This window comes from Dipodomys ordii, unplaced genomic scaffold, assembly GCF_000151885.1.
Source record: "Dipodomys ordii isolate 6190 unplaced genomic scaffold, Dord_2.0 Scaffold220, whole genome shotgun sequence".
NCBI classification, from domain to species: domain Eukaryota; kingdom Metazoa; phylum Chordata; class Mammalia; order Rodentia; family Heteromyidae; genus Dipodomys; species Dipodomys ordii.
The window spans coordinates 347,941-370,273 of record NW_012267436.1 but is presented as its reverse complement, the minus strand read 5'-3'; the positions used below and the strand labels follow the sequence as shown (position 1 = coordinate 370,273).

The window sequence follows — 22,333 nt, the reverse complement described above, 5'->3', positions numbered from 1 at the left end:
TTGTTCCATCTTATCAACTTAAAGGCCATCATTTTTTTTCTTTTCAATTCCAACCATTAGTTTAAAACATGAAAATGCATGTACTTTTTGTCTTTGAGTTTTTGACCTACAAAAAGAGCAATCCTACGTGGTTTCACCTAATCCAAGGACAATAATGTAGTAGAGTCAATGCCTCTGGAATACAGGTTACTGAAGTGATTAAGTGAGAAAGGTAAACTTTTTAAAAACTGTTTTCTGAGGCCAAATTAAGGAAATCCTTGAGCACTGTAGAAAGGAGCCTGGATTTCTTCAATATACAATGCTCAGTTACTGCAGTTGAGCATTGGATCTATTATTCTCTAGTTTAATTGCCTTCTATATGCATTCATCTTCTTCAACTTTTTCCATAACCTTACATAATTACTACTTTTGAACATTAATAGTTATGACCCCTTTGATCCATTTGTTCAACTCTACATCCCCATTCATCTATCTATCCACTTACATTTCCCTCCATCCAATGCAAATAAATGTTAATTCTTCACTTAAACTATGATCTCAATATATTAATTAATTATGACTGTGTACCCACTAAGAAATAATCTTTAGCCCAGTGCCAGTAGCTCATGCCTATAATCCTAGCTATTCTAGAGGCTGAGATCTGGAGATTGTGGTTCAAAACCAGTCAGGGCAGAAAAGCCTATGGGATTCTTATCTTCAATTAACTACCAAAAAAAGCTGGAAGTGGAGCTGTGGCTCTGATGATACAGCACTAGCTTTAAGCAAAAAAGCTCCAGGATAGTGCCCAGGCCCTGAGTTCAAGCCTTAAGTCTGGCATGAAAAAAAGCAAGCAAGCAAGAAAGAAAGAAAGAAAGAAAGAAAGAAAGAAAGAAAGAAAGAAAGAAAGGAAGGAAGGAAGGAAGGAAGGAAGGAAGGAAGGAAGGAAGAAAGAAAGAAAGAAAGAAAGAAAGAAAGAAAGAAAGAAAGAAAGGAAGGAAGATGGAAGGAAGGAAGGAAGGAAGGAAGGAAAGGGGAGGAAGGAAGGAAAGGGGAGGAAGGAAGGAAAGGGGAGGAAGGAAGGACAGAAGGAGGGAGGGAGGGCGGGAGGGCGGGAGGAAAGATCTTTATTCACTTCAGCCCCTAGAAACCTACATTTTGTCTCTAGAATTTTGTTTATTTAATCACACAGAGACATATACATACATTGCACACACATAACACATTCATATTGTCCTAACATGATGTACATAATACTGTAAGGAAACAGAATTATATCTGGGTGGTAAGATTATAAATTCTTAATTATTTCCTTTGAAAATCCAAAAAGTAATAAATATTCAACAGATACAAGACAACTATAAACATAGTATAAAGGTGGAAAAGAAACAAAAAGGTAGTTTTTATTAGTGGTTTATTAAGTTTGATTTTGTGTGTGTGTGTGTGTGTGTGTGTGTGTGTGTGTGTGTGTGTCCTTGTGTGTATGAGTCTACTGATCCTGGTGCTTGAACTCAGAACCTGGGCACTGTCCTTGAGCTAGGGCCCTACCACTTGAACCACAGCTCCATCTCAGGCTTTTTAGTGGTTAATTGGAGATAAGAGTCCCATAGACTTTTTTGCTACCTTCAAACTTTGATCATCAGATCTCAGTCTCTGAAATTGCTAATATTACAGGCATGACCCATTGGTGCCTGGCCTTAAGTTTGATTTTTAAAAACAAAGGATGAGCCTGTTTGTCTTTATTTTGAATATTGCTTACTCATTCAGTAAAAATGCAATTTCTTTGTTTTTCTTTAGAAAATTAGATTTCTAATGCCTCATTCCATAAGGAATAGATTGATGCCAAAAAATTTAAGTCTGTAAATGAAAGATTTCATAAAAATTACCAATTAAGCCTGGCACAAATGGCTCATGCCTGTGATTACAGGCTACTCAGGAGGCTGAGATCTAAGGTTCAAAGCCAGCCCGGGCAGGAAAGGCTGTGAGACTCTTATCTCCAATAAACCACCAGAAAACCAGAAGTGGCACTGTGGCTTCAGTGACAGAGCACTCGCCTTGAGCTGAAGAGCTGAGGGACAGCACCCAGGCGCAGAGTTCAAGAGAAAAAAATTACAAATTAAATAAAAAAGGAGAGAAATTATTTGCAACATGTTCTCAATATATAAAATGCACTGAAAACCAATAATAAAAAAGAACATCCCCAAACCATGATTTTAAAAAGCTTACCAATAGTAAGAATAATATATACTAATAAATAATAATAAATACAAATTTAAAGTAAAATGAAATATGCTGTTGGAATTTTTTTAGTGTAACAGTGATAGTAAAGGTTTAGGGAAAATGACACCCTTGTACAAACAATACACACAGGTAGAAATGTTAACAAGTACAACCTTTCTGAAAAAAAGTTGAATAAAATATTTCAAAGTCATGAAAATGCACAAACTCTAACTAATCAACTTCTTAAAGTTAAGGGAAGTTATGGGAAATAGGCCCAAAGATGTATGCCTGGGGTGTTGCATCCAAAAACCTAAAGACATCTTGAGCATCCACTACTGCCACGAGAGATAAAGTAAGCTAAGCTCAACAGGACATGTCTGCCTGATGGACCATCAGGCTAGCTTCAAGTGCAGTGATAGAGAGGTCATAGTAGACAGATATCTGCTGACCAGGATGCTCGTGAAATACTAAGTTCTCCCCAAATCAGGATATACTAACTACAGTACTAAATAATATGTGGATGATGTCATATATGTATGACACATATAAAATTCCTATATGATATATATGTAAATGCCTTTATATCTGGAATAATAAATAATTGTATATGCTAAGATGTTCATGGAGGTTATCTCTGTGTGGTAACATGAATGGGGAGAAGTATGACTTTTATCCACATTTGTTCTAATATTCTATAGGAGTCCTATATAGAATAATAAGTAAAGTAATACAATTCATATCTGGTGGCACTGTTTTCCTGGAGTCTTTTACAATGAGTCCTGCAGTAGTTTTGTTCTATGACAAGACAGGGTGGCAGGGCTGGGGACAGGAAGAGCAGCCTATGCTCCTCAGAACCCCTCTACAGGCCACGGGCTCAGCTAGAACCAGCTCCTTTTTCTGTTCAGTGATGGTGCAGTCATCTGTCTAAAGCCACCCTGTTCCCAGGTGGCCAGGGCTCCTTATTTCCTGGGCTGCCTTCCTCATGGGGTTACATTTTTTGGGCGGTGTAAACTTCATGTAACTTTAGAAATGTTAAAGTATGTAAATAAGTGGCTTCCAGAATATTCACAGAGTTTGATGAAATTTGTTTTGTCAGTTTGTTGTTGTTGTTGTTTTGGTGACACTCCTGGGGTTTGAACTCAGGGTGTGGGCACTGCCTGGGATCTTTAGGACTTTAGGCTACCGCTTGAGCCATAGCTCCACTTCTAGAATATTCACAGTAATGCAGTCTTTACCACCATCTATTTCCAGAACATTTTCATCACCCCCAAAATAGCCCTCCTGTGCCCATTAGCAGTTCTCCTCCCTCTCATGCCTCATTAATGAGTTCTTCTTCTCTATGTGTTTGCCTGGTACAGACATTTCATAGGCATGGATTTGTGTAATATATGTCCTTCCATTTGTAATCCCCCAGCACATGATGAAAAGTCACTTGATTCTAGGGGCTCCTTCTGCCTACATAGGGGTGAGGTGGAAACATCCTATCAAGCCTGAGACCTGGCAGCCATTACAACCATCACACCGGTGCCCTGGTTCAGCCTGCGCTCCATTCTCTTCCTTTCCTCCCAGAGCCCCACCATCCAGCCCAGCCTGTGGCTGATGCCATTCAAGACCATTCTGACCACTCTGACCCTGCTCTGTGTCTCATGCTTCACTCAGAGCTGGGACCTGGGTTACAAAGCCCCCTGCAGGCAGAATGCAGGCCACTCCTCCTCCCCTGCTTCTCAAACATACACACACACACACACACACACACACACACACACACACACACACAGCCCCTTGATAGGCAGCTCAGACCTGACCAGAAAGGAGGCTCACCCAGAAAATCATCAAAGGAAAACTTGTCGTTGTCCCAGATCTGGAACACCACTCGTGCTGGGATTTTGCTCTCCGTCTTGTCCAGACTCCAAAAGGCATCCTGACCCAGAGAAGGAACAGAGAATGGAGTGGACAAGCAAAGTTAGAGGCTGGGGTCTCTTCAGTCTGGAAAAGATAAATGACTGGGATATTCCCTGAGGGTCTGGCCAGAGCCAACTCCTGAAGGGAAGACTGGAAATCTAAGGCAAGTATTTTGTTCAAAGTTACAAGACAGGAAGCGGCAAGCTGAGATTCAAACCCAGGCAGTCAGGTTACAGAGGCTTGAAGCCCTGCTCTGCACAAGTGATCCTTGGTGATGTGGTAGGTTGGCTGAGAACCTGGGGGTCTCCCCCTCACCCTGGAAATAACTGTGGTCCATGATTGTAAGGAATTGGCAGTAGGACAGGAACCTCAGCAACTCCACCCCATCCCTTGCACCTCCAAGAGCCTGCCTCGGGCTGGAAGAAGGACAGGATGCTTCTTCCCAGCCTCTCCCTCACACCAGCTCCATCTGCAGCGAGGTCTTCAGAGCCACTTCCCTCAGAGGCTTCTAAGGGGTACAGGCCTGAGAGTAGCCACACTTAAAGGTCGGTCACTGAGCTTTCTTACACACACTGGTTCATTTTTTTTCTCTCACTATGGTTTGATCTGAGCAGGTAGCAAGAGAGATGAGTCTCTCTTGAGGAGTAGGCTCCATAGACTGAGGGGGCACTGCTGACAACAGGTTTTCTGGCTCTAGTTGCCCACCAGACACAGCCTTACTGTCTATCTCAGGCTGTGAGGGCTGTATGGCCACCTCCAGCCTCCATGACCAGTCATGCAGATGCTACCAAATTCCCTAACCAAATCCCTAACCAAACCCGAGGAGCACTGCCCGTGAGAGGTTCTAGTCACATCTTGGATGGCAGCCTAGATTGGTGAAGGTGCCACCCCCTTTCCAAGCCCAGCCTCTCCCCAGTCTCCTGCAGGTGTCTCCTTCCTCTGGCCAGCTTTTATGGCCAGCTCCAGGCCCGACTGGCCTGCAGGGCCGCCAGCAGCCTCCATTCTTCAGGCCAGCCTGGTTTATGGGCTCAGTAATGAGCCAGAGGTTCAAACAGCCCATAGTGAGAGCAGCTGGGAGGGGGCTCCAGTTTAAGGAATGAGCCCCCTTCCCAGGTCCCAGGCGCTCATTATGCTCCTGGCCTGGGCCCTTTTACTAGCTGTTTATTTGCAGGGTGGGTGCCTGACACACAGGCAGGCCCCGGTGGGTGTGCTGGACTCCAGGTGGGAAGCCAGCCGGGACAAGCAGCGGTGGTTCAAAGCAGCTGGATGAAAGGAGACCTTGTACTTTACGACAGTCTCGTCTGGTTAATGGGGTCCCTGGAGGGACTGCCTGCCAGAAGTCCTGAACCCCATGGCAGAGAGCTGGCTCTGCAGCAGGCCCAGGGAGCCCAGCAGCTGTTCAGTCCATTCATTAAGCCACCTCAGACCCATCCTCCAGTCCAGACTGGTTAATTGGTGCCCTGTGGGGATGGCTCCACCTGCTTCCCAGGGTCCCTTCTACCGCTGAAGTGTCCACAGGCTCTCTCACCCTCTTGGCTGCCTCCAGAGCCACCTGCGCTGTTTCAGTTACTCATTCTTCTCTTGGACCTTCTCGGATCTTCCAGCCATCCTCTTCCCAGACCTGGGGTGAGGAGGAACCTACTTTCCAAGCCGTGACTCTCCTTGACACCTTGACATCTATTTCTCCTCTCCACCCCACTCTCCTGCTGGCTTCTTCTTCAAGCCTAGTTATCACACATGGAGCCCAGCAGACCTTTTCCTTTATCCTCCATCCTCAGCCCCTGAAGCTAACTTCCTGGAGGTCACCAACTCTCCTCTTCCTTGTCAGGGCCTTCAATACAGAGACACACTTCATAGGTGCCTGAATCGAACACCCCAATTCTGAATTAGTACCGGCAACTAGGCTGCAGAACCATCAGCTAGCTATTCTCTGTGCCTCCATTCAGTCCTCTCCTCTCCTCTCTTTTGTCCCTCTCTTCCTTCCTCTTCCTCCTCCTCTTTCTCTTCCTCTTCCTCCTCTTCTCTTTTCTTTCTCTCTGTCTCTTCATAAAAGCTGTCCTACCTTTTCCATTTGTCTCAAATCACCTGCTACTGTGCCAGATTCTCCTCTGACTTTATAGAATAAACCAGGAAGATCACCTCTGACCACTCCTTGCACACCCTACCTGTCACAGAGAAAGGTTGTTCTGACTCATTTAAGCAGTCAATGTGCATCTCCCTCAGCCTCAATTTCCTCACAGAATGTGCATGATGCTTTGGCCCTCCCCTTGGCCACTCCTGGCTCTGTGCCCACAGCAGAGGTGAGGGGAGACTTATCTAATGTGGTATGTTCTACACTCTGACAATTGCAGTGTCGGCTGTGTTATGGAAACAAGCCGGTGATTAGACAAACATGACCAGCAAAGGCAAACAAGATTACAACTACAAACAGTCTAGGTTTTTCTTGACTTCACAGAATGTTGTTACTAAATTCTACTTTCTAGTGAGCATTGCACAGAAATCTCAGGATGAAAGAATCCCTAATCCTTGCTTAATCCATATTTTCCTTTTGTTTGATGGTCTCAGAGTGTTTGGTGGAACATTCTTGTTTCTCTGCTGTGCAGATGATCCTGTGTGTTAGATTGGAATGGATCAGGTGGAGAGGAAGCAATGAATTGAGAAGGATGAGGTAGGCAAATACATATGTGTATTTCCCTTAGTGAAACCACACAGCCAATCAGAAGACTTCCAGGCTGGAAGTCTAGAGCCACATTTGGATGGCTCAAGCAGAGAGGCACTTGCCCATTTAGCAGGTGGGCATCTCCTGGTGGCAATGAATGCCAGGCAGAACAAAAGTAGTTGGAAGCTCCAACAGGTCTTTGTACCACGGTTTCCTCCATTATGCTCTGGTGGCTACTTCCTAAGGGCATACCAGGTGCCCTCAGATTCCCTGTACTTTAGTGATACAAAGTTTAAAGTCTAGATGAGACTTAAGCCAGGAGATGCAAAGACACATATCCACTGATCCCCACTGATACTTACTTGTCCCCACAAGTGCCTTTAGCTCAAGCAGATTGGGTACATAACAGCAGCAATTTAGGCCTCGAAGTCGGTGTCTTACCCAGTGCCTGTCCAGATAATGACCACAGACACCAGGCACCAGACAGTTGTGGGAATCTTCTGAGCCAGAGGAGCTTAGCCAAACTACTCTCAGACCTACAGACAACCTAACCAAGCCAGCCTTTTGGGAAGTTCCCTGGCTAGGGCCAGCCCTTGGCCTATTTTTGTGCCAGTACTGAGACTTGAACTTAGAGCCTCACTTTCACTTGGCTTTTTGCTCAAGGCTCATATTTCTACCATGTGAATCAGGCCTCTATACTTCAGGCATTTTGAAAGTTAATTAGAGATGAGTCTCATGGACTTCTCTGCCTGGGCTGGCTTTGAATTTTGAGCCTCAGAGCTCAGCCTCTTGAGTAACTAGGATTACAGGCCTGAACCACAAGCATCAGGCTTCCCTTTGCCTCTTTGATGACCATAGTGTGTTCTTCTACTCTTTCCCCTCAGGCCCAAGACCATTCTTGCTGCTTGCTTTGTCTGGAATAGGGAGGAAGATAGTAGTTGTAGAATTTAGACTTAGCTACAAACGATGGCTGTGTGGCTGTAAGTGGTTGTGAGCAGCCATGACACTGGTAATGGCTATGGTGATGAAAGAGGAAGAAGAGGAAGAGTACAGAGATAATGGGGGCAGCTTTGCAGGTAATGAGAGCTGGGTGGTGGTTGTTGGGAGTGTCAACAATGATGGGGCAATGCTGGCTGTGACACTGAAAGACAGGGGACAGAGGCGGTGAGGTCTCACAGGAAAGGTAAAGTCCAGGACTGAAGGAATGCTTACCTTCTTGGCAATGGAGCAGACTTGCTCGGCCGGCAGGTAGTCGAAGGGGAACACAAACCTCCAATTGAAGTTACCCTCACCACCCAGGGAGCGATAGTGCACATCTGTCTTCTGTTTGTGCTCTTCAAAGCCCACCATCCAACTAGACATATGTTAAAGGATATTTTTCATTACATCTCTACTACAATGTTCATCTTCCAATTGGCCCAACAAGGATGACAAAGGTAAAGAAACTTAGTATGTGCTATTGTAAATAGAATTTCCAGGAAATTTCTGTGATGCACAAAATATGACATCCAATAGAGAACATTCTAACTTCTCAGAAAATGTCTGGGGTATCATCCATTTTAGCTCAAAGATGAAGGCAGAAGAGAAAATATGGTGGGAGGAGCACTCCTCAACGATACCCCACGAGATCCTCTTTCAGAGCTTCCTGTTCTCCCCTTCCCTACAGCACAACCCTCAGCGTGTCCAAGTGCACAGCAATAGCTCCCTACCCTTTCACATAAATGTCACTCATCTTCTCCCCAGTGAGGCTGAGATCATCCAGGATCACATCTTTGGTATTCCAGACAATACAACGCAGAAAAAACCTGGGGCAGAAGAGGAGAACAACGCAAATTTGCAAGCCTTGCCCACCAAAGGGTAGGACACCCTTGGCTGAGCAGTTGGCTAATTCAAGAAGACCTAGTACCCACATGGCTGGACCCTTGGCCAGGCCCAAACAAATGCTGTGCTTTAAGATGCAAATGACACAAATCCTGGCCAATGGGTGATCTCCTGGCACCACCCACAACTAGCCCAGACCCTCCAGTGTAGCTTGAACCTGTGGCTGAGCCAGTCACCTTCTGGCTTTCCGAGGAGTGATATTGAAGGGAGGTCCGGGCCGCCCCAGAGCCTTTGGAAACAGGTCGATCCACATCTGCAGCTTCCCCTGCAGAGACAGGAGTTCATTTTCATTATTCATTATCCTTTCCATTCAACCCACAGACACAGAGCATGATGCTCTGTGCCAGGCAGTTGAGACACAGACCCGAGAAAATCCAGGCCTTCTAGAAGAGGCTCATGCAGAGGGACCTTAAACAGGAAACCGTAGGGCTGATCACAGAAATTGAGCCCCTGTCCCACAAGCCATTGACTTATGCAGGCTTCTCAAAGATAGCAACCTTTGAGGCATGCTTTCGTGTGCCTGAGGATTGGTACATGCAAGTCAGTGAAGGGTCACAGAACAGGCTTTAGCTACAAGGGCTCAGAAGGACTCTATATAGAAGCCCACCTGTAACCTCTCCTCCACATCTACAAATTGGTATGAGATTACTTTCCCTATCTTAAGGAGCTAGGGTTAAAGTAACTTGGTGAAGTCACCCCTGCAAGCTGGTCCTCAAATCAGCTGCATTGATTTGGGAGGCTGGTAGCCAGGCCACCTAGTAGGGAAAGATTGCTTCTCACAAAGGCATCTTCAGGGCTCATGTTGGCCCTTCTCTTTGCCTGCAACCTCTCCTCTCCTTCTCCAAAGATCAGCCTTCTCTGGTCAGTCTCAAGCCTGCTGTCTGTTCACACTCCCCTCTGTATAAGAGGCTTCCCCTGCCTATCTCTATAGGTCTCTGCGAGTTCATCATGGAATACTGGGCCTACTCTCTAACCACTACAACCCATCACAGGGTAGAGATGCATCTGAGATAGCCACTGACCAATTCAAAAACAGGGGTATACTCTGAGGCCAGGGTGAGATAGCGGTCTTTCTAGAAGACAGATGGAAGGCAGAGGCCAGGCCTACATGTGGAGTAAGTTGCTGCTGACCTTGTTCACCAGCTCTGACGACCAGAGGTGACCATGGAGGCCAAGCCCTCAGATCCCTTCATAGGTTAGCTGTGGTGACTACCCAGACTCTGAAGATACAGGCCAAGGAAAAAAAGGCCAAATCCCTCGCAGGTCCTCTAGGTGTTCATGCTGCTTTGGGGTGGAGCTTTCTATAATTTAAGGACTCTCCAGGGCCCAGGTGGGTTCAAGATCCCACCTGCTCAATATCTGGCTGTAGCGGGCTGTAGAGGGGCCGTGATTCCACATGCTCAGGAACCAGGCCTTGCTGCTGAAGGACATGAAGAGCCAGACGCTCCTCCACTGGGCCCAGGTGTGGATTCGGGATCCTGCCAGCATCTGCCCCAAACCAAGAAAAAAGATGTGAAGTGCATGAGAGATGGCAAGGCAGCCCAGTGGGCAGATTAAGTGGACTGCTTGAGGGAAATGGGAAGCCCCTCTCCCCGACAGCCTCACCGGAGCCCAGATCCTTGCCCTGGTCCTATGTCTCCCTTACTATGAGGAAATCTTATCATCGACAGGCTTAAAATTCCTATTTCCTTATTTCCATCATTTCTTTTTTTCCATACCAGAAGGAATCCTCTGCCGAATCCCTCTGAGCAGAGGGATTCGCCGCAGACTTCCCTCAGTTACTCTTATATTGCTTCATAAACAATTATTATTTCAGCATAGTAGTAATAGAGATCTAGTGTTAGGAACCGTTATTTGGAGATTTGTCTGAAGTGAAACTATAGATCTATGAAACAAAAAGAAATAACATTCAACTTAAGACAATTTCTCTACTGCAGTAAACAGACACATTCTTACAGCAAGCTTGTTTCTAGTCATCAGCAGATGGAGACACTGTGGGACTCTCTGAGGTGGTATGGATGCCTGCGACTCCCAAGGGCTAAGAACCTGCTTTGAGCCCTAAGATTCCTAAACTGGAGGTTTCAGGTGCTTGGTGGCCACAGAAATTTTTCTATGAGCTCCACAAATCCACATGTCCAGCAACCATTACTGTACATAGAATACATATATGGCACCTGTGTGTGTTATTAGTTTTCAAATATATGTTGGTCAAGTCATTGCCATCATTTCTAACAGGGCTCTTCTAGAAACTCCTTCCTGTTTCTCATCAGTACAAATCTTCTTGTCTGTCAAAGGCCACCCCTTCCAGGAAGTCTTTCTTAGCTGCCACAACTGTGAGCTGCCACAATCTGGCTTCATGTTATTATTTCTATGCTCTGGTTCACAAAAGTCATTCCAACACTAGCTATAATAGCAGCACGAACAGAAAACACTTCCAGAATGTTCTTCATATGTATTCACACATCCAGTCCTCACAAGAACCCTAGAAACTAAGTGTTACTGATTCACCCTTTCACAGATGTGAAGCCTGAAGCATGGAGAAGCGCCACACCTGGGCAGCAGGGCAGCCGGGCTCACATGTTCACCTAGGCACAATCACATCTCTCTTCCCCCTCATGCTTCCTAGTGCAGTTCCTGCCTGCCAGGAAATGAGTTGGTGACTGAGGTCATGCATGTGGAAAAGCCTAGCCTGTCAGCCCGAAACCCAAAGCTGGAACCCCCTGTGCCAGAGGCCTTGACTTAGAGGTGATGATGGTTCAAGTCCCACTCATGTGGGCCAATGAACACCAATACAGATTTACACACACACACACACACACACACACACACACCAGACTTGCCTGACTACCAAAGAAAGGATAGAGGAAAGAAGGGTCCCAAAAGAATAAGCATGGCACTAGAGATCCAAAAATATGGCTCTGCTCCTAGCTGGGTGGTGACTTTGGGTAGGTCATTAACCACTCCTGAACTCAATAGCTTCATCTGTAAAACCAGGCTGATGCTAAACCTCATATTTTAATGGCCTGTGCCTTGGTTCTTGGAACTAAAGTTGCTCACAGAGAATCAGTTGCCACCAGAGGAAATGAGACTACCACTGAAACAGATGTATGTTCCAGAGAAAAAGAGAATGGGAGGATGCCTAATGGCTAAGCCTGGCTCATGACCCAGGAAACACAGGAAAATAGAATGGGGAGGAGGGGCGACTTGGGCATGGACCATCAAAGCCATCATTTCCCTTTTATAACCTCAACACCAGCTCTGACATCAAACATCTCTGAAACAAGCAGGAGGCGAGCGGCCAGCTGGGCCTGTAAACACTTCAGGGGAGTCTGGGCTGCTCTGGGTGGGCGACACAGGCCTGTGGGCATCTCAGACACATGGAGAGCATGTGGAAGGATTTTCAGCCACCAATAGTAGGCAGAATCTGTGGCAGGGATGGAAACCCTGCAAGATCGCTGGCCTGCCCTTCAGATGCTTAGCTATGTGGGCGATGCACAGGAGTTTCAAAGGCTCATCAGCATCTGTCAAGCTAGCAGGTTAGTGCAATTCATGTAGAAAAGGGTTTAAATGTTCTCTAAACTCTGACCAAAGTCTGACCCTGATCTTGGCTTCAAACTCATCCCAATCTTGTCCTCAGATGGGCCTAAACATGGCCTTGGATATAGTTCTGAACCTGATCCCATCCTGACCTCTAATTTACAAGTAGTATCACACACCTACCCTAACCCTGCTGCTCTGGGATGTGTCACTTGTCACTAGGGCCTTAATGAGAGAGGAGGGACTGAGAGAGGAGAGCCCATCATGGTTTGATGTGGGGGGTGGGGGAATCACATAGTAACTCACCTATCTCCTCAATGGTGTACTCTTTATCCTGAAATGTCACTCGATCTGTCCGATACACAGGGGCCTTGACTCTGTGTTGCTGACAGAAGAGGTGGAGAAGCTGGGAAGGGCGGAGCTGGTCCCTCCACTGGTTCGGTCCAGAGCTGAAGCCCAAGTGCAAAGCAAAGATGAGATGTAGCACAGATCCTAGTGGTAGTGAACTTTGTACCCTCACACACAACAGCATCCACCCTTCACAGTGGATGCTCCATCATATTCTTCATCGCCCTCATTTTACAGTTGAAGAACTGAGGCTCACGAAAGAAAAGGTCATAATATGTGTGGAAATGGAATCTACATGTTTCCCATTTCCAGAGTTAGAGAAACAGATCCAAACAAGACTGGAGATGGTTAGAAGAAGAACTGTTCACACCTGAATTCTCCTGAGAGACTATCACAGAATTCCTTCCCAGGCCCAGCTGGAGCCCATTGTGCCCAACTGTCTGTCACCTTCCTTCTCTCCCTTCTTCCCATCCTCTCTCCAGGGGCCCAGTCCACTGCCTTAGAGAGCACTGGCTTATAACAATGTGATAAAAGAGCCAGATCTCTAGAGTCAGATAAGCAGACTCAAATCCTAATCCTCCATTTACGAACCATAACCTCTCTGAGTGGAGTGGAGACAATTTCCCCCACCCCTGCCCCATGTCAACCCCCACCCCCGCCACTGAGTTCAGAAGAGAATGTCTGGAAAGCGCTAAGTCCAGGCTGCATACAGCAGTATTCAGTAGACAGAATGGTTGGTTGTCGAGAAGCAGCCAGCCTTTAGCACATACACACAGTAGGTCTGTGGGAGTCCACAACGAGCCCCAAACTTAGACAGCAGCCTGTCCTCCAGATCAATGACTGTCTCCCCAATCTTCTCATCCTTGGAGAGAAGGTCGTAGTCATAGAGAGTGATCTTCAGGTCCTTCTCCAGAGGTAGAGTGCAGGTCAGCTCAAACATCCTGCAGGAGGGTAGAGGTCAGGACACTGCCAGCCCCTGATGTCACTGGACCCAGTAGGAAGACAAAGGAGCACCAGAGTGAGCTATCCCAGGGTGGCTACCCTCCTCAGATCACACCACCCACAGTGTAGCTGTATGCTGTGTGTGTATGCATGTGTACGTGGGGGTGGTGGTGTGGGGTACGTGTGTGTGAATAAAATAGAACAAAATGCTAGGACCAAGAGATGTAAAACTCCAGATACCAGAGCTCTGGAGTTTGCCTGCTGTCCAGACTTGGGCTACACATCCACTTCTGGTGCAGAAGGAAAGGAGGGTTTATGGAACGATTTCTTGGGAGAGAGCACCTATGGGGTCTGAACCTCAGCCTCTACAAGGTTCAAGATGGAGACAAAAAGGGTTCTAGGCTGGCAGACTCATACTGACATTCTTGTGCTCAAGGTCACTTAAGCAGCATACAGAAGCAGACAAGGGCCACATTTGGGAGAAACTGGATTCCTAGCAATGCCTGGGATGAGGAACACATGTGCATCTTGTGAAGAAGAGGAAACTCTTGCAAGGCCAGACTACAGCTGCTCTGAATCCTACCCTATGGGACCTCATAGGGTCCCAACAGCCAGAGATTGTGGAGTGAACTACCTGAGGACCCTCAAAGGCTGAGCAGTGGCTTGCTAAAGGGGTACAGCATCTACTCAATCACAGATGGCACATGTAATGATACTTTGCCACAACTTAAGCTCCTCTGGTCCTGGTCCTGGTCCTGGAGGGTTGCTGGCTAGCTAGAGGGCAGAGGAGCACACTCACTAAACAGGATATATGAGGCAGGAAGAGCTTGCTTCCCTCCTCACAGTCCCCTATGAAACACATGGCTCACTCAAAGTCCTGGCAACAAAGGTGCTTAGGGTGCCTTCAAGGTGCTCATACGCAGATCTGGTCATCCTAGCTGCAGCGCTAACACTAAGTTTATGACTTTTATAAAGTCAAAGTAGAGTGAAAGTGCTTCTGCACTGATCTGCAGGAGGCTCAAAATCCCAGGAACCAGCTTTGGGCTGTGATTCAGAGGAAATGGAGAATGGGAGCAGGAGGAGTGTTTTCTGCACTCTATCTCATTGCCACCTGCCCTAGGCCTTGACCATACTCACCCCTGTGTGAGAGAGGCCCATTACCAATACCCCATAGGCCTGGACCCGCCACTGAAACTTATCAAACAGAGCTACTTTCTCCCATCCTCCTTCTCCATCCTAAATCCTGGTTGGATAATGACTCAGTGCCACCTAGGACTGTTTCTCCTTCAAAAGCTGCCTTTTTCCAAGCTGACTACTGGCCTGCATTGTAGATAGAGTGACCTCAACTAACCAAACAGATACCCATGTTGGGATGTAATGTGTTGCTTGATATATTGGCACACCAGACCTCTTCTACAGGTGCCTGAGAAATCGCTGCCAGCCTCTTTTTTTGTTGTTGTTTTAAGAGCTCATAACCAAGAGCAACTCAGGCCCAGAACCCACTCTCACAGCAGGGGTATTGATTTTCTTCCTTTGTTTTTATATTTCCAGCAGTATTTCATTGTCTTGGGTCTCCATTCTTTCTGTAGATATCCACCACAGATGTATGTGGACACTGAAATAGTAACTGCTCAATGCAACTTGATAGATGGGACTAGATATGGAAAATATAAAAGACATTGGTGGAAACTGGTGAAGTCCTAATGAAGTCTAGGGTTCATTGATAATAATGTGCCAGGCAAATGGACCATAGTTATACAAGATGTTAACGGTGGAGAAAATTGGGGTAAGCCTATATGGGAACTCTGCATTGTCCTTGTATATTTTCTGTAAAATCTAAAATTATCCCCCAAAAGTTCACCAAATAAAACCCAAATAATGTATTTTCTGAGCGTCCATGGAGATTTCTGATCCTAGAGGTAAGGTGTGTTTAACTAAGAGGAACTGGGGCTATATTGATGTAGGAAAGCTCTAGGGAATGCACTTCTGCTTCTTATGACAGGGACCTCCCAGGGGCAGCCATCTCTACCCACTAGACTGTAGCATTTCTAGAGTGTCCCCTCCATCCCAAGACCAGACTACATCCCACTCACTTTCCAAATACAGGCTCCAGGGTACAGGGGATGTAATTATCCTGGTCACTCACTGACTTCTTCCCTATGGAGATCTTGATGTAAGGGTCACACTGGAGGAGGACACAGAAACACATGTGTGAAATCACTGTCCCAACGTGTCTTTGGGGCTTCTTGGGTCCCCTGTATCCCAAAGGGGTGAGGTGCCAGACCTGAGGAAACTTCAGTATAGACTGTGTCGGGTCTGGTTGGGAGTCCATCCTGCATACCATACCATAACAGTTGGCCAGACACAGGCTTCCAATCTCAGCTCCAGCAGTGGGGCTATATCAATACACACACACATTCCCTAGACCTTGCATGTGTGTTGGTATACCCCCAGCTCTTCTTTCCTAAGTCCTCCATACTTCTGACCCACGACCTCATTAAGAGAGGTTGATTAGACTAGGTCCCTATCCTCATACACATAATACATAGACAGTATTCTATATAGAAATTGTCTAGATGTGTGGGGAGGTCCTTTGTGACCTCTGCTTATCCAAATAGAAGAAAAGAGAGGTGGTCACCCTTTGTCAGCTAGCCAGCCAGCTTGGGCCTGTCTCCCAGATGATACCTATGAGTGACAGTAACCTTCAGCAGTCCTTCCTGAGCAGCTGGGGCCAGAGAGCACCCAGACTTAGCCTACCTCTAAGAATGCTTGAAAGATACAGGCCTGCTTACTAGCTACATCCTGGAGGCCATTATACCCTGTGATGGTAGGACTTCTCAGCCTTATAAAGCAGGGCTGTAGGCGGATGCTGGTGGCTCACGCCTATAATCCTAGTTACTCAGGAGGCTGAGATCTGAGAATTGTGGTTCAAAGCCAGCCTGGGCAGAAAAACCCCCATGAAACTTTTATCCCTAATTAAGCACCAGAAAACCAGAAGTGACGCTGTGGCTCAAGTGGTAGAGCACTAGCCTTGAGCAGAAGAGCTCAGGGACAGTGTTGAAGCCCCATGACCAAAAACAACAAAGCAGGGCTGGAGGAGGGGCACGTCACCGCAGGGGTAGGCTCTACCCACCATCACAAGGATACACACTAGACATGAACTCATATAATGAGAGAAGGAAGAACCCTGTTCTTGTCTGTGAACCCTCTTCTTGTCTTACCCCACTGCTACCTCTTTGTCTTCCTTTTTCCTCTTTCAAAATCTTCTCCATTCCCTCCCCATTACCTTTGTGTGATTCTAGAATCCTCCCTTCATTGAATCTCCCTCCTCTATTTCTGGCCAGGACTAGTGTGAGACAGCTGAGTCTCTTGCCTCAGACACAAAATTTCAGGGAAGGCTCCAAAATTCAGTAATCAAAACAAATAGTATTTTAAAAATCAAAATTGATGCCATTAATCCATGATGAACAAAATATCAAAATTCCAAACAAAGACAAGATGAGTATTCCTGGTCTCTCTTTTGCCTCTATCTCCATATGGATGGGCGTGGCAGTTACTAATCCTATCTTTTCCTTCTTCACTCCTCCCTACTCATCACTGAAATTCTACAAGTTCACTCCCAACCTGCACCTTCAACCTCATATCTTATACTTTACCCTGGTTCCACACATAAAGGAAGCAATTGTCTTTGAAAGTCTGGCCTATGCTTTGACTCCTTCATACAACTTTCCTTCTCCCCTTGAGTCTATCAAAACTCTGTGTATCCTTAAGAATCCTAGTCTTTCCTGGAAGTCTTCTCTATTTTTCCAAAGTCCTGTACTGACTTTGACCTTCTCTTACCTCTGGAGCACTTGATCCCTGACAAAACTCTGTCCAGATACATCTCAGCTCTGCATGTGTTCATCTGGTTTTCCCAGTTTACTGAAAGCTTCTGGGTCAGAAACTATGTCCAGATTTTACAAGTTTTTGTAGCTAGGTGTATTCTTCTAGGGGAACCAAAAGCTTCAGAAATATTACCTTCCCATTGGGGTCCTTGGGCTGGAGGCCAAATGCTCGAACAATATAGATTCGGACCAAGCACTCCTGGGGCCCCTGGGCAGCCAGCTGGTGGAACTGTCTTGGGGGCATGGGAATGGCTGGGTCTTCTGGGAGGGGATAAATTTTGAAAAGGCCCTAAAAAACAGAGGGTTTAACTTTCACTTTTATGATTGTCATCCACATGATAACCATATGGCAATCCATCTTTTTCTCTATGAAAAGTCACCACCATGAAGAACCATCCAGCAGAACACCATCCCATCGCCGTCATCAGAATCTGCAACAGCAGCAACATCACCACCTCCATTCCTCACATGGTCACGAATATCAACACAACCTCTCCCACTGTGCACTTACTGCAACGATACCACAATCTTATACGTCTGTACCGGGACATATCCTCAAAAGCTCACCTTAAACTCGCCAATGACAGACGGATCTTCTGTCTCTTCCTGAGTCTTGCCTCGGTAAAGCTTGAAGGTATTACAAAAATCAGACAGGCCTTCAAAAGCCTCCACATTCTCCAGCTGTGTGTCATAGACCTGTCACACATGGGAATAAGAAGAAGAGACAAGGGTCACTAAGGGAAGAAGAAACAGGAAAAGAAGGAAACAAGACAATGTCAGAGTGCAGAAAGAAAGAGAGGGACATAGAAGAGAGTGTTGTAAGCCAAAAATATATAAATGAACAAAAGCAGAGCTGGAAAGGTGGCAAGATGAGCCAAGAAGAAAAAGAGAGAAAAGAGAATGAGAACAAATGCCCAGGAGAAAGGAGTATGGGAAGACATTTGCCCAGCTCCTTAGGGAATAGGGTTTTTGAGTTAATCAAATTTTCTAGGACCTGGCGCAGGTGGCTCACACCTGTAATCCTAGCTACTCAGGAGGCTGAGATCTGAGGATTACGGTTCAAAGACAGCCCAGGCAGGAAAGTCCATGAGACTCTTATCAACAATTAACCACCAGAAAACTGGACGTGGCAGTGTGGCTCAAGTGGTAGAGTGCTCACCTTGAGCTGAAGAGCTCAGGGTTAGCGCCCAGACTCAGAGTTCAAGCCCCCTGACCAACAACAACAAAAAAATTAGGTACCTGAGAATCATATACAAAAGGGGTGTGTGTGTGTGTGTGTGTGTGTGTATGCTAGTACTATGGTTTGAATTCAGGGCCTCATACTCTCACTCAGTTTGCTTGTTTGCTTGCTTATAGTTGACACTCATCACTTGTGTCATATCTCTAGTCCAGCATTTTGCTGGTTCACTAGCCATGGAGTCTCACAGACTTTTCTGACCCAGCTGACCTCAAACTACAATTATTCTCTGATCAACGCCTCAAGATGACCAGAAATACAAGTAAGAGGTAGCATTATCTGACAGTGATGCATTTTTGCAGACTTAGTAGTTGAAACCTATAACCCTAGCTGCTTGGGAGGTAGAGTTCAAGGGACCACAGTTCAAGGCCAACCCAAGCACAAAAGTTTGTAACACTCCATCTCAACCAGTGGTTCACACTTGTTATTCCACGTACAGAGGAAACACAGTGGCTGAGAGCAATGACAAGCCTTCATGAACTCCAGAGACATGATGGAGTACAAGTCAAGAGGATACTAGCCCAGCCTGGCAAGGACATAAAATGAGACCTTACCTCAAAAAAATACCAATATAATTAGTCATTTTGAAAAAGTGGTGTGGATCAAGTGGGAGAGCCACCTACCTTCCTACCCAGCAAGCACAAGGCCAGGAGTTCAAACCCAAGTACTATCCCCCCAAAAGGCAGAAAAAAAAACATATATTGAGAGTGAGAAAGGTAGTCAGGACTCTTTATCTTTGAAATAAAATAACTTCACTGTTAACCTTTCCGGGTCAATTTTTCCTCATACACAGTAAGGTCTTTCAATATACATATACATGTATCCAGTGAAGTTTGATTAAGTGATGATGTTTGTTTTCTTTCACTGTTGGGTTGTCTTCCTCAGAGACTCCAGTTATACAAATGTTGGGTCTCATTTTCTTGACATATACATCTATTACTTTCTCATTGTTTTATAACTGTTTCTTGTTTCCCTTTTGCTTTGCTTACCTTTATCCTTTCTTCCCTCTGTGATGAAATGATATGGCCCTGTGTTTCCATGTGTCTATTCCACTCCACACATGTTCTAGTAACAGATTTCCCTCATTTTCCCTCCTGAGTGCCACCATCTGCACTCAGCTCGTCATCCTCAAGTCATTTCTTTTCTGCTCTGCATTCTGATGACGCCATTTCTAAAAAGTCTCATCTGTTCTGCTCCTTGGCAAAATTGTTATAGTGTGCATATGTCTTTTCCTACTGGTGAGTTTGATTTCTATTTTCCTTTCTTCGTATATGTGTATACACATATATATGTCATTTATGTTAATTTATTACTATATATGTAAATATTATATATTTGTTATTATATGTATATTTATTTGTTATTATATTTATATTTATTCTATATTTTTATAGATGAAATTTATATATATATATATATATATGACTTTTAAGTTAACACTGCATCTTTTTTTTGCTATTACTTCCTTAAATGAGCTTATTTCAGCTAGACTGCTGTTCCCTTCATTTCAACTATGGAAGCAGACTGCATTCTACATACAGGGCTGTCCATGAGACTCCTGTGTAACTCTTCCTTCTCAGCTTCTCTGAACCAAACCAGATCTAATAGATTTCCATCATCAACTTGAACTTGTCTCCAAAGGTCTTGTTTTGTAAAGAAGGGGATTAATATCCTATTTCCCAGTGCAAGAACTATATTTTAAAACTATGTATTATAAAAAACTTTCAAGCACACCAAAACAAAGGAAGCTAAGTACTGTTGGTTCATGCTTGTAATCCTAGCTACTTAGGAGGGTGAGAGCTGAGGATTATGATTCGAAACCAACCCAGGCAGAAAGTCCATGAGACTCTTTATCTCCAATTAACCCACAAAAAAAGCTGGAGGTAGAGCTGTGGTTCAGTGACAGAGCACCAGCTTTGAGAGAAAAAGCCAAGTAAGAGCATGAGGCCCTGAGTTCAAGCCCTAGTACCAGCAAAAAATAGAATAAAATAAAATATAAAGAGGATAACTAACAAACTCTTGTGAACCCAACACCTGTCTTCAGTAATTATCAGCATTCTTCCATTTGGAAGCCCATTTTGCTGAAGCTTTCTCAGACCTGTTACCCCTATGAGTTTCCATCAAGCCTCAGGAATCCTCTCTTCATTTACTGCCTCTACCCAATTTTACTTGTCCTTGAGCAGCCCTTACTTATATTTTGGAGACTGTGGCTTTTATTTGTTTCCAACTTTTCTGAAAAATGGATTTTGTGGGTTTGAATGATTTCCAAGAGAAAAGAGGAAAAATGCTGACTTATGCAGCCATGTTCATACTGGAAGTCCTAATAAAATACTTTGTAAATTTCCAACTAGTTGGACTTTTTGTTTAAACTTTTGTTATTAATTTCTCATTTTATTGCATTTTAATCTGTCTGGTATTATTTCTGCTTTTGGTAACTTATTGCTAAACTAATATATGATCAAATTTTGTATGTTCTATAAAGACCAGGAAAAACACATTCTCTGTTTATTTTTTTCTGTATTTTATAGCTACAACTTTATCTTGTTGTTCAGTTCTTTTATTGCCTTATTTATTGAATATTTGACAAAAAGAAAAATATTTAAAAAATCTTCGTCTTGAGCCAGGTGCCAGTGGCTCACGCCTGTAATCCTAGCTACTCAGGAGGCTGAGATCTGAAGATGGCGGTTCAAAGCCATCCAGAGCATGAGAGTCTGTGAAACTCTTATCTCCAATTAACCACTAAAAATGCGGAAAGTAGAGCTATGGCTCAAGTGATAGAGTACTACCCTTGTGTAAAAAAGATCAGGGACAGTGCCCAGGCCCTGAGTTCAAGCCCCATGACCAACACACACACACATACATACACACATACACACACACACACACACACACACACACACAAAATCACTTCATTTCAATAATTTTGTGCTTTTATTTGTGGAAGTTAATTAGTTTATGTACTCTTAGCTATATTTTTACTGGAAAAGAATTTTATCTTTTGTGTCACTTTAAGTTTCTTTTTTAATTTTTTAAATTATCTTGTAGTTGTACAAAGGGGGTTCAATTCAACATGTCAGTTCACTAGTACAAGGCATCTTGATCAATGTTGCCCCTTTCATAATTCTCCCTCATCTCCCCCAACCCCATTCATCCCCTCAATTTTCATAACCACTTTTGCTTGGAGTATTTCTAAGCTCTTTTCACTAAGGAGTATACAATTTATTTATATAAAATGATCTGTTTTGTTTCCTTTACTTTTTAGTTAAATTCCCTTTCCTTATATTTACACTTACTTGATTTTGTTTGTAAAACTGTTCTAAAGCATTGTTTGTCAACATTTTAATTTTTTAGCGATCCTAGGTTGTATTGTGCGTCTTTTTTTTTAATTGTGAAAATACTGTACAGAGGGGTTACAATTACATGGGCAAGAAAATGAGCACATTTCTTATCAAACATTGTAGCCTCCTCCTTTGTTTCCCCTTCCCATCCCTTCCCATCCTCCCCCCCACCCTCTACCCAATCCTCCTCACCCCCCACCAAAGTTGTAAAGTTCATTTTCGACATAACAACTTGTACATCTCATTGTTGCAATGGGTCCACCTGTATCCCTATTTAAACGATTTGTTTTTTCTCCCTTCCCCTCCAGAAATTATACCGACATCAAATATAGTGAAAGCAGAGGTTTACCATGGGGGAGGGACATACAAAGCAACAAAGAAATAATCTTATAAATGTGTTAGAAACAAT

The 22,333-nt window shown here is 44.7% G+C and overlaps 1 protein-coding gene across 1 annotated transcript in view; it reads right to left on the bottom strand.

Annotated features, from left to right (window-relative positions):
* Dysf (dysferlin) overlaps positions 1–22,333 on the bottom strand; it is a 209,293-nt gene that overhangs the window by 8,029 nt on the left and 178,931 nt on the right. The window contains exons 43-52 of the mRNA XM_013035761.1: positions 17,917–18,045; positions 17,483–17,638; positions 15,559–15,650; positions 13,294–13,464; positions 12,482–12,624; positions 9,987–10,126; positions 8,815–8,903; positions 8,467–8,562; positions 7,970–8,111; positions 4,018–4,117 (exon numbers count right to left, since the gene is read on the bottom strand). Of these exons, the coding sequence (XP_012891215.1) occupies positions 4,018–4,117; positions 7,970–8,111; positions 8,467–8,562; positions 8,815–8,903; positions 9,987–10,126; positions 12,482–12,624; positions 13,294–13,464; positions 15,559–15,650; positions 17,483–17,638; positions 17,917–18,045 (1,258 nt within the window). The remainder of the gene's footprint in view (positions 1–4,017; positions 4,118–7,969; positions 8,112–8,466; positions 8,563–8,814; positions 8,904–9,986; positions 10,127–12,481; positions 12,625–13,293; positions 13,465–15,558; positions 15,651–17,482; positions 17,639–17,916; positions 18,046–22,333) is intronic.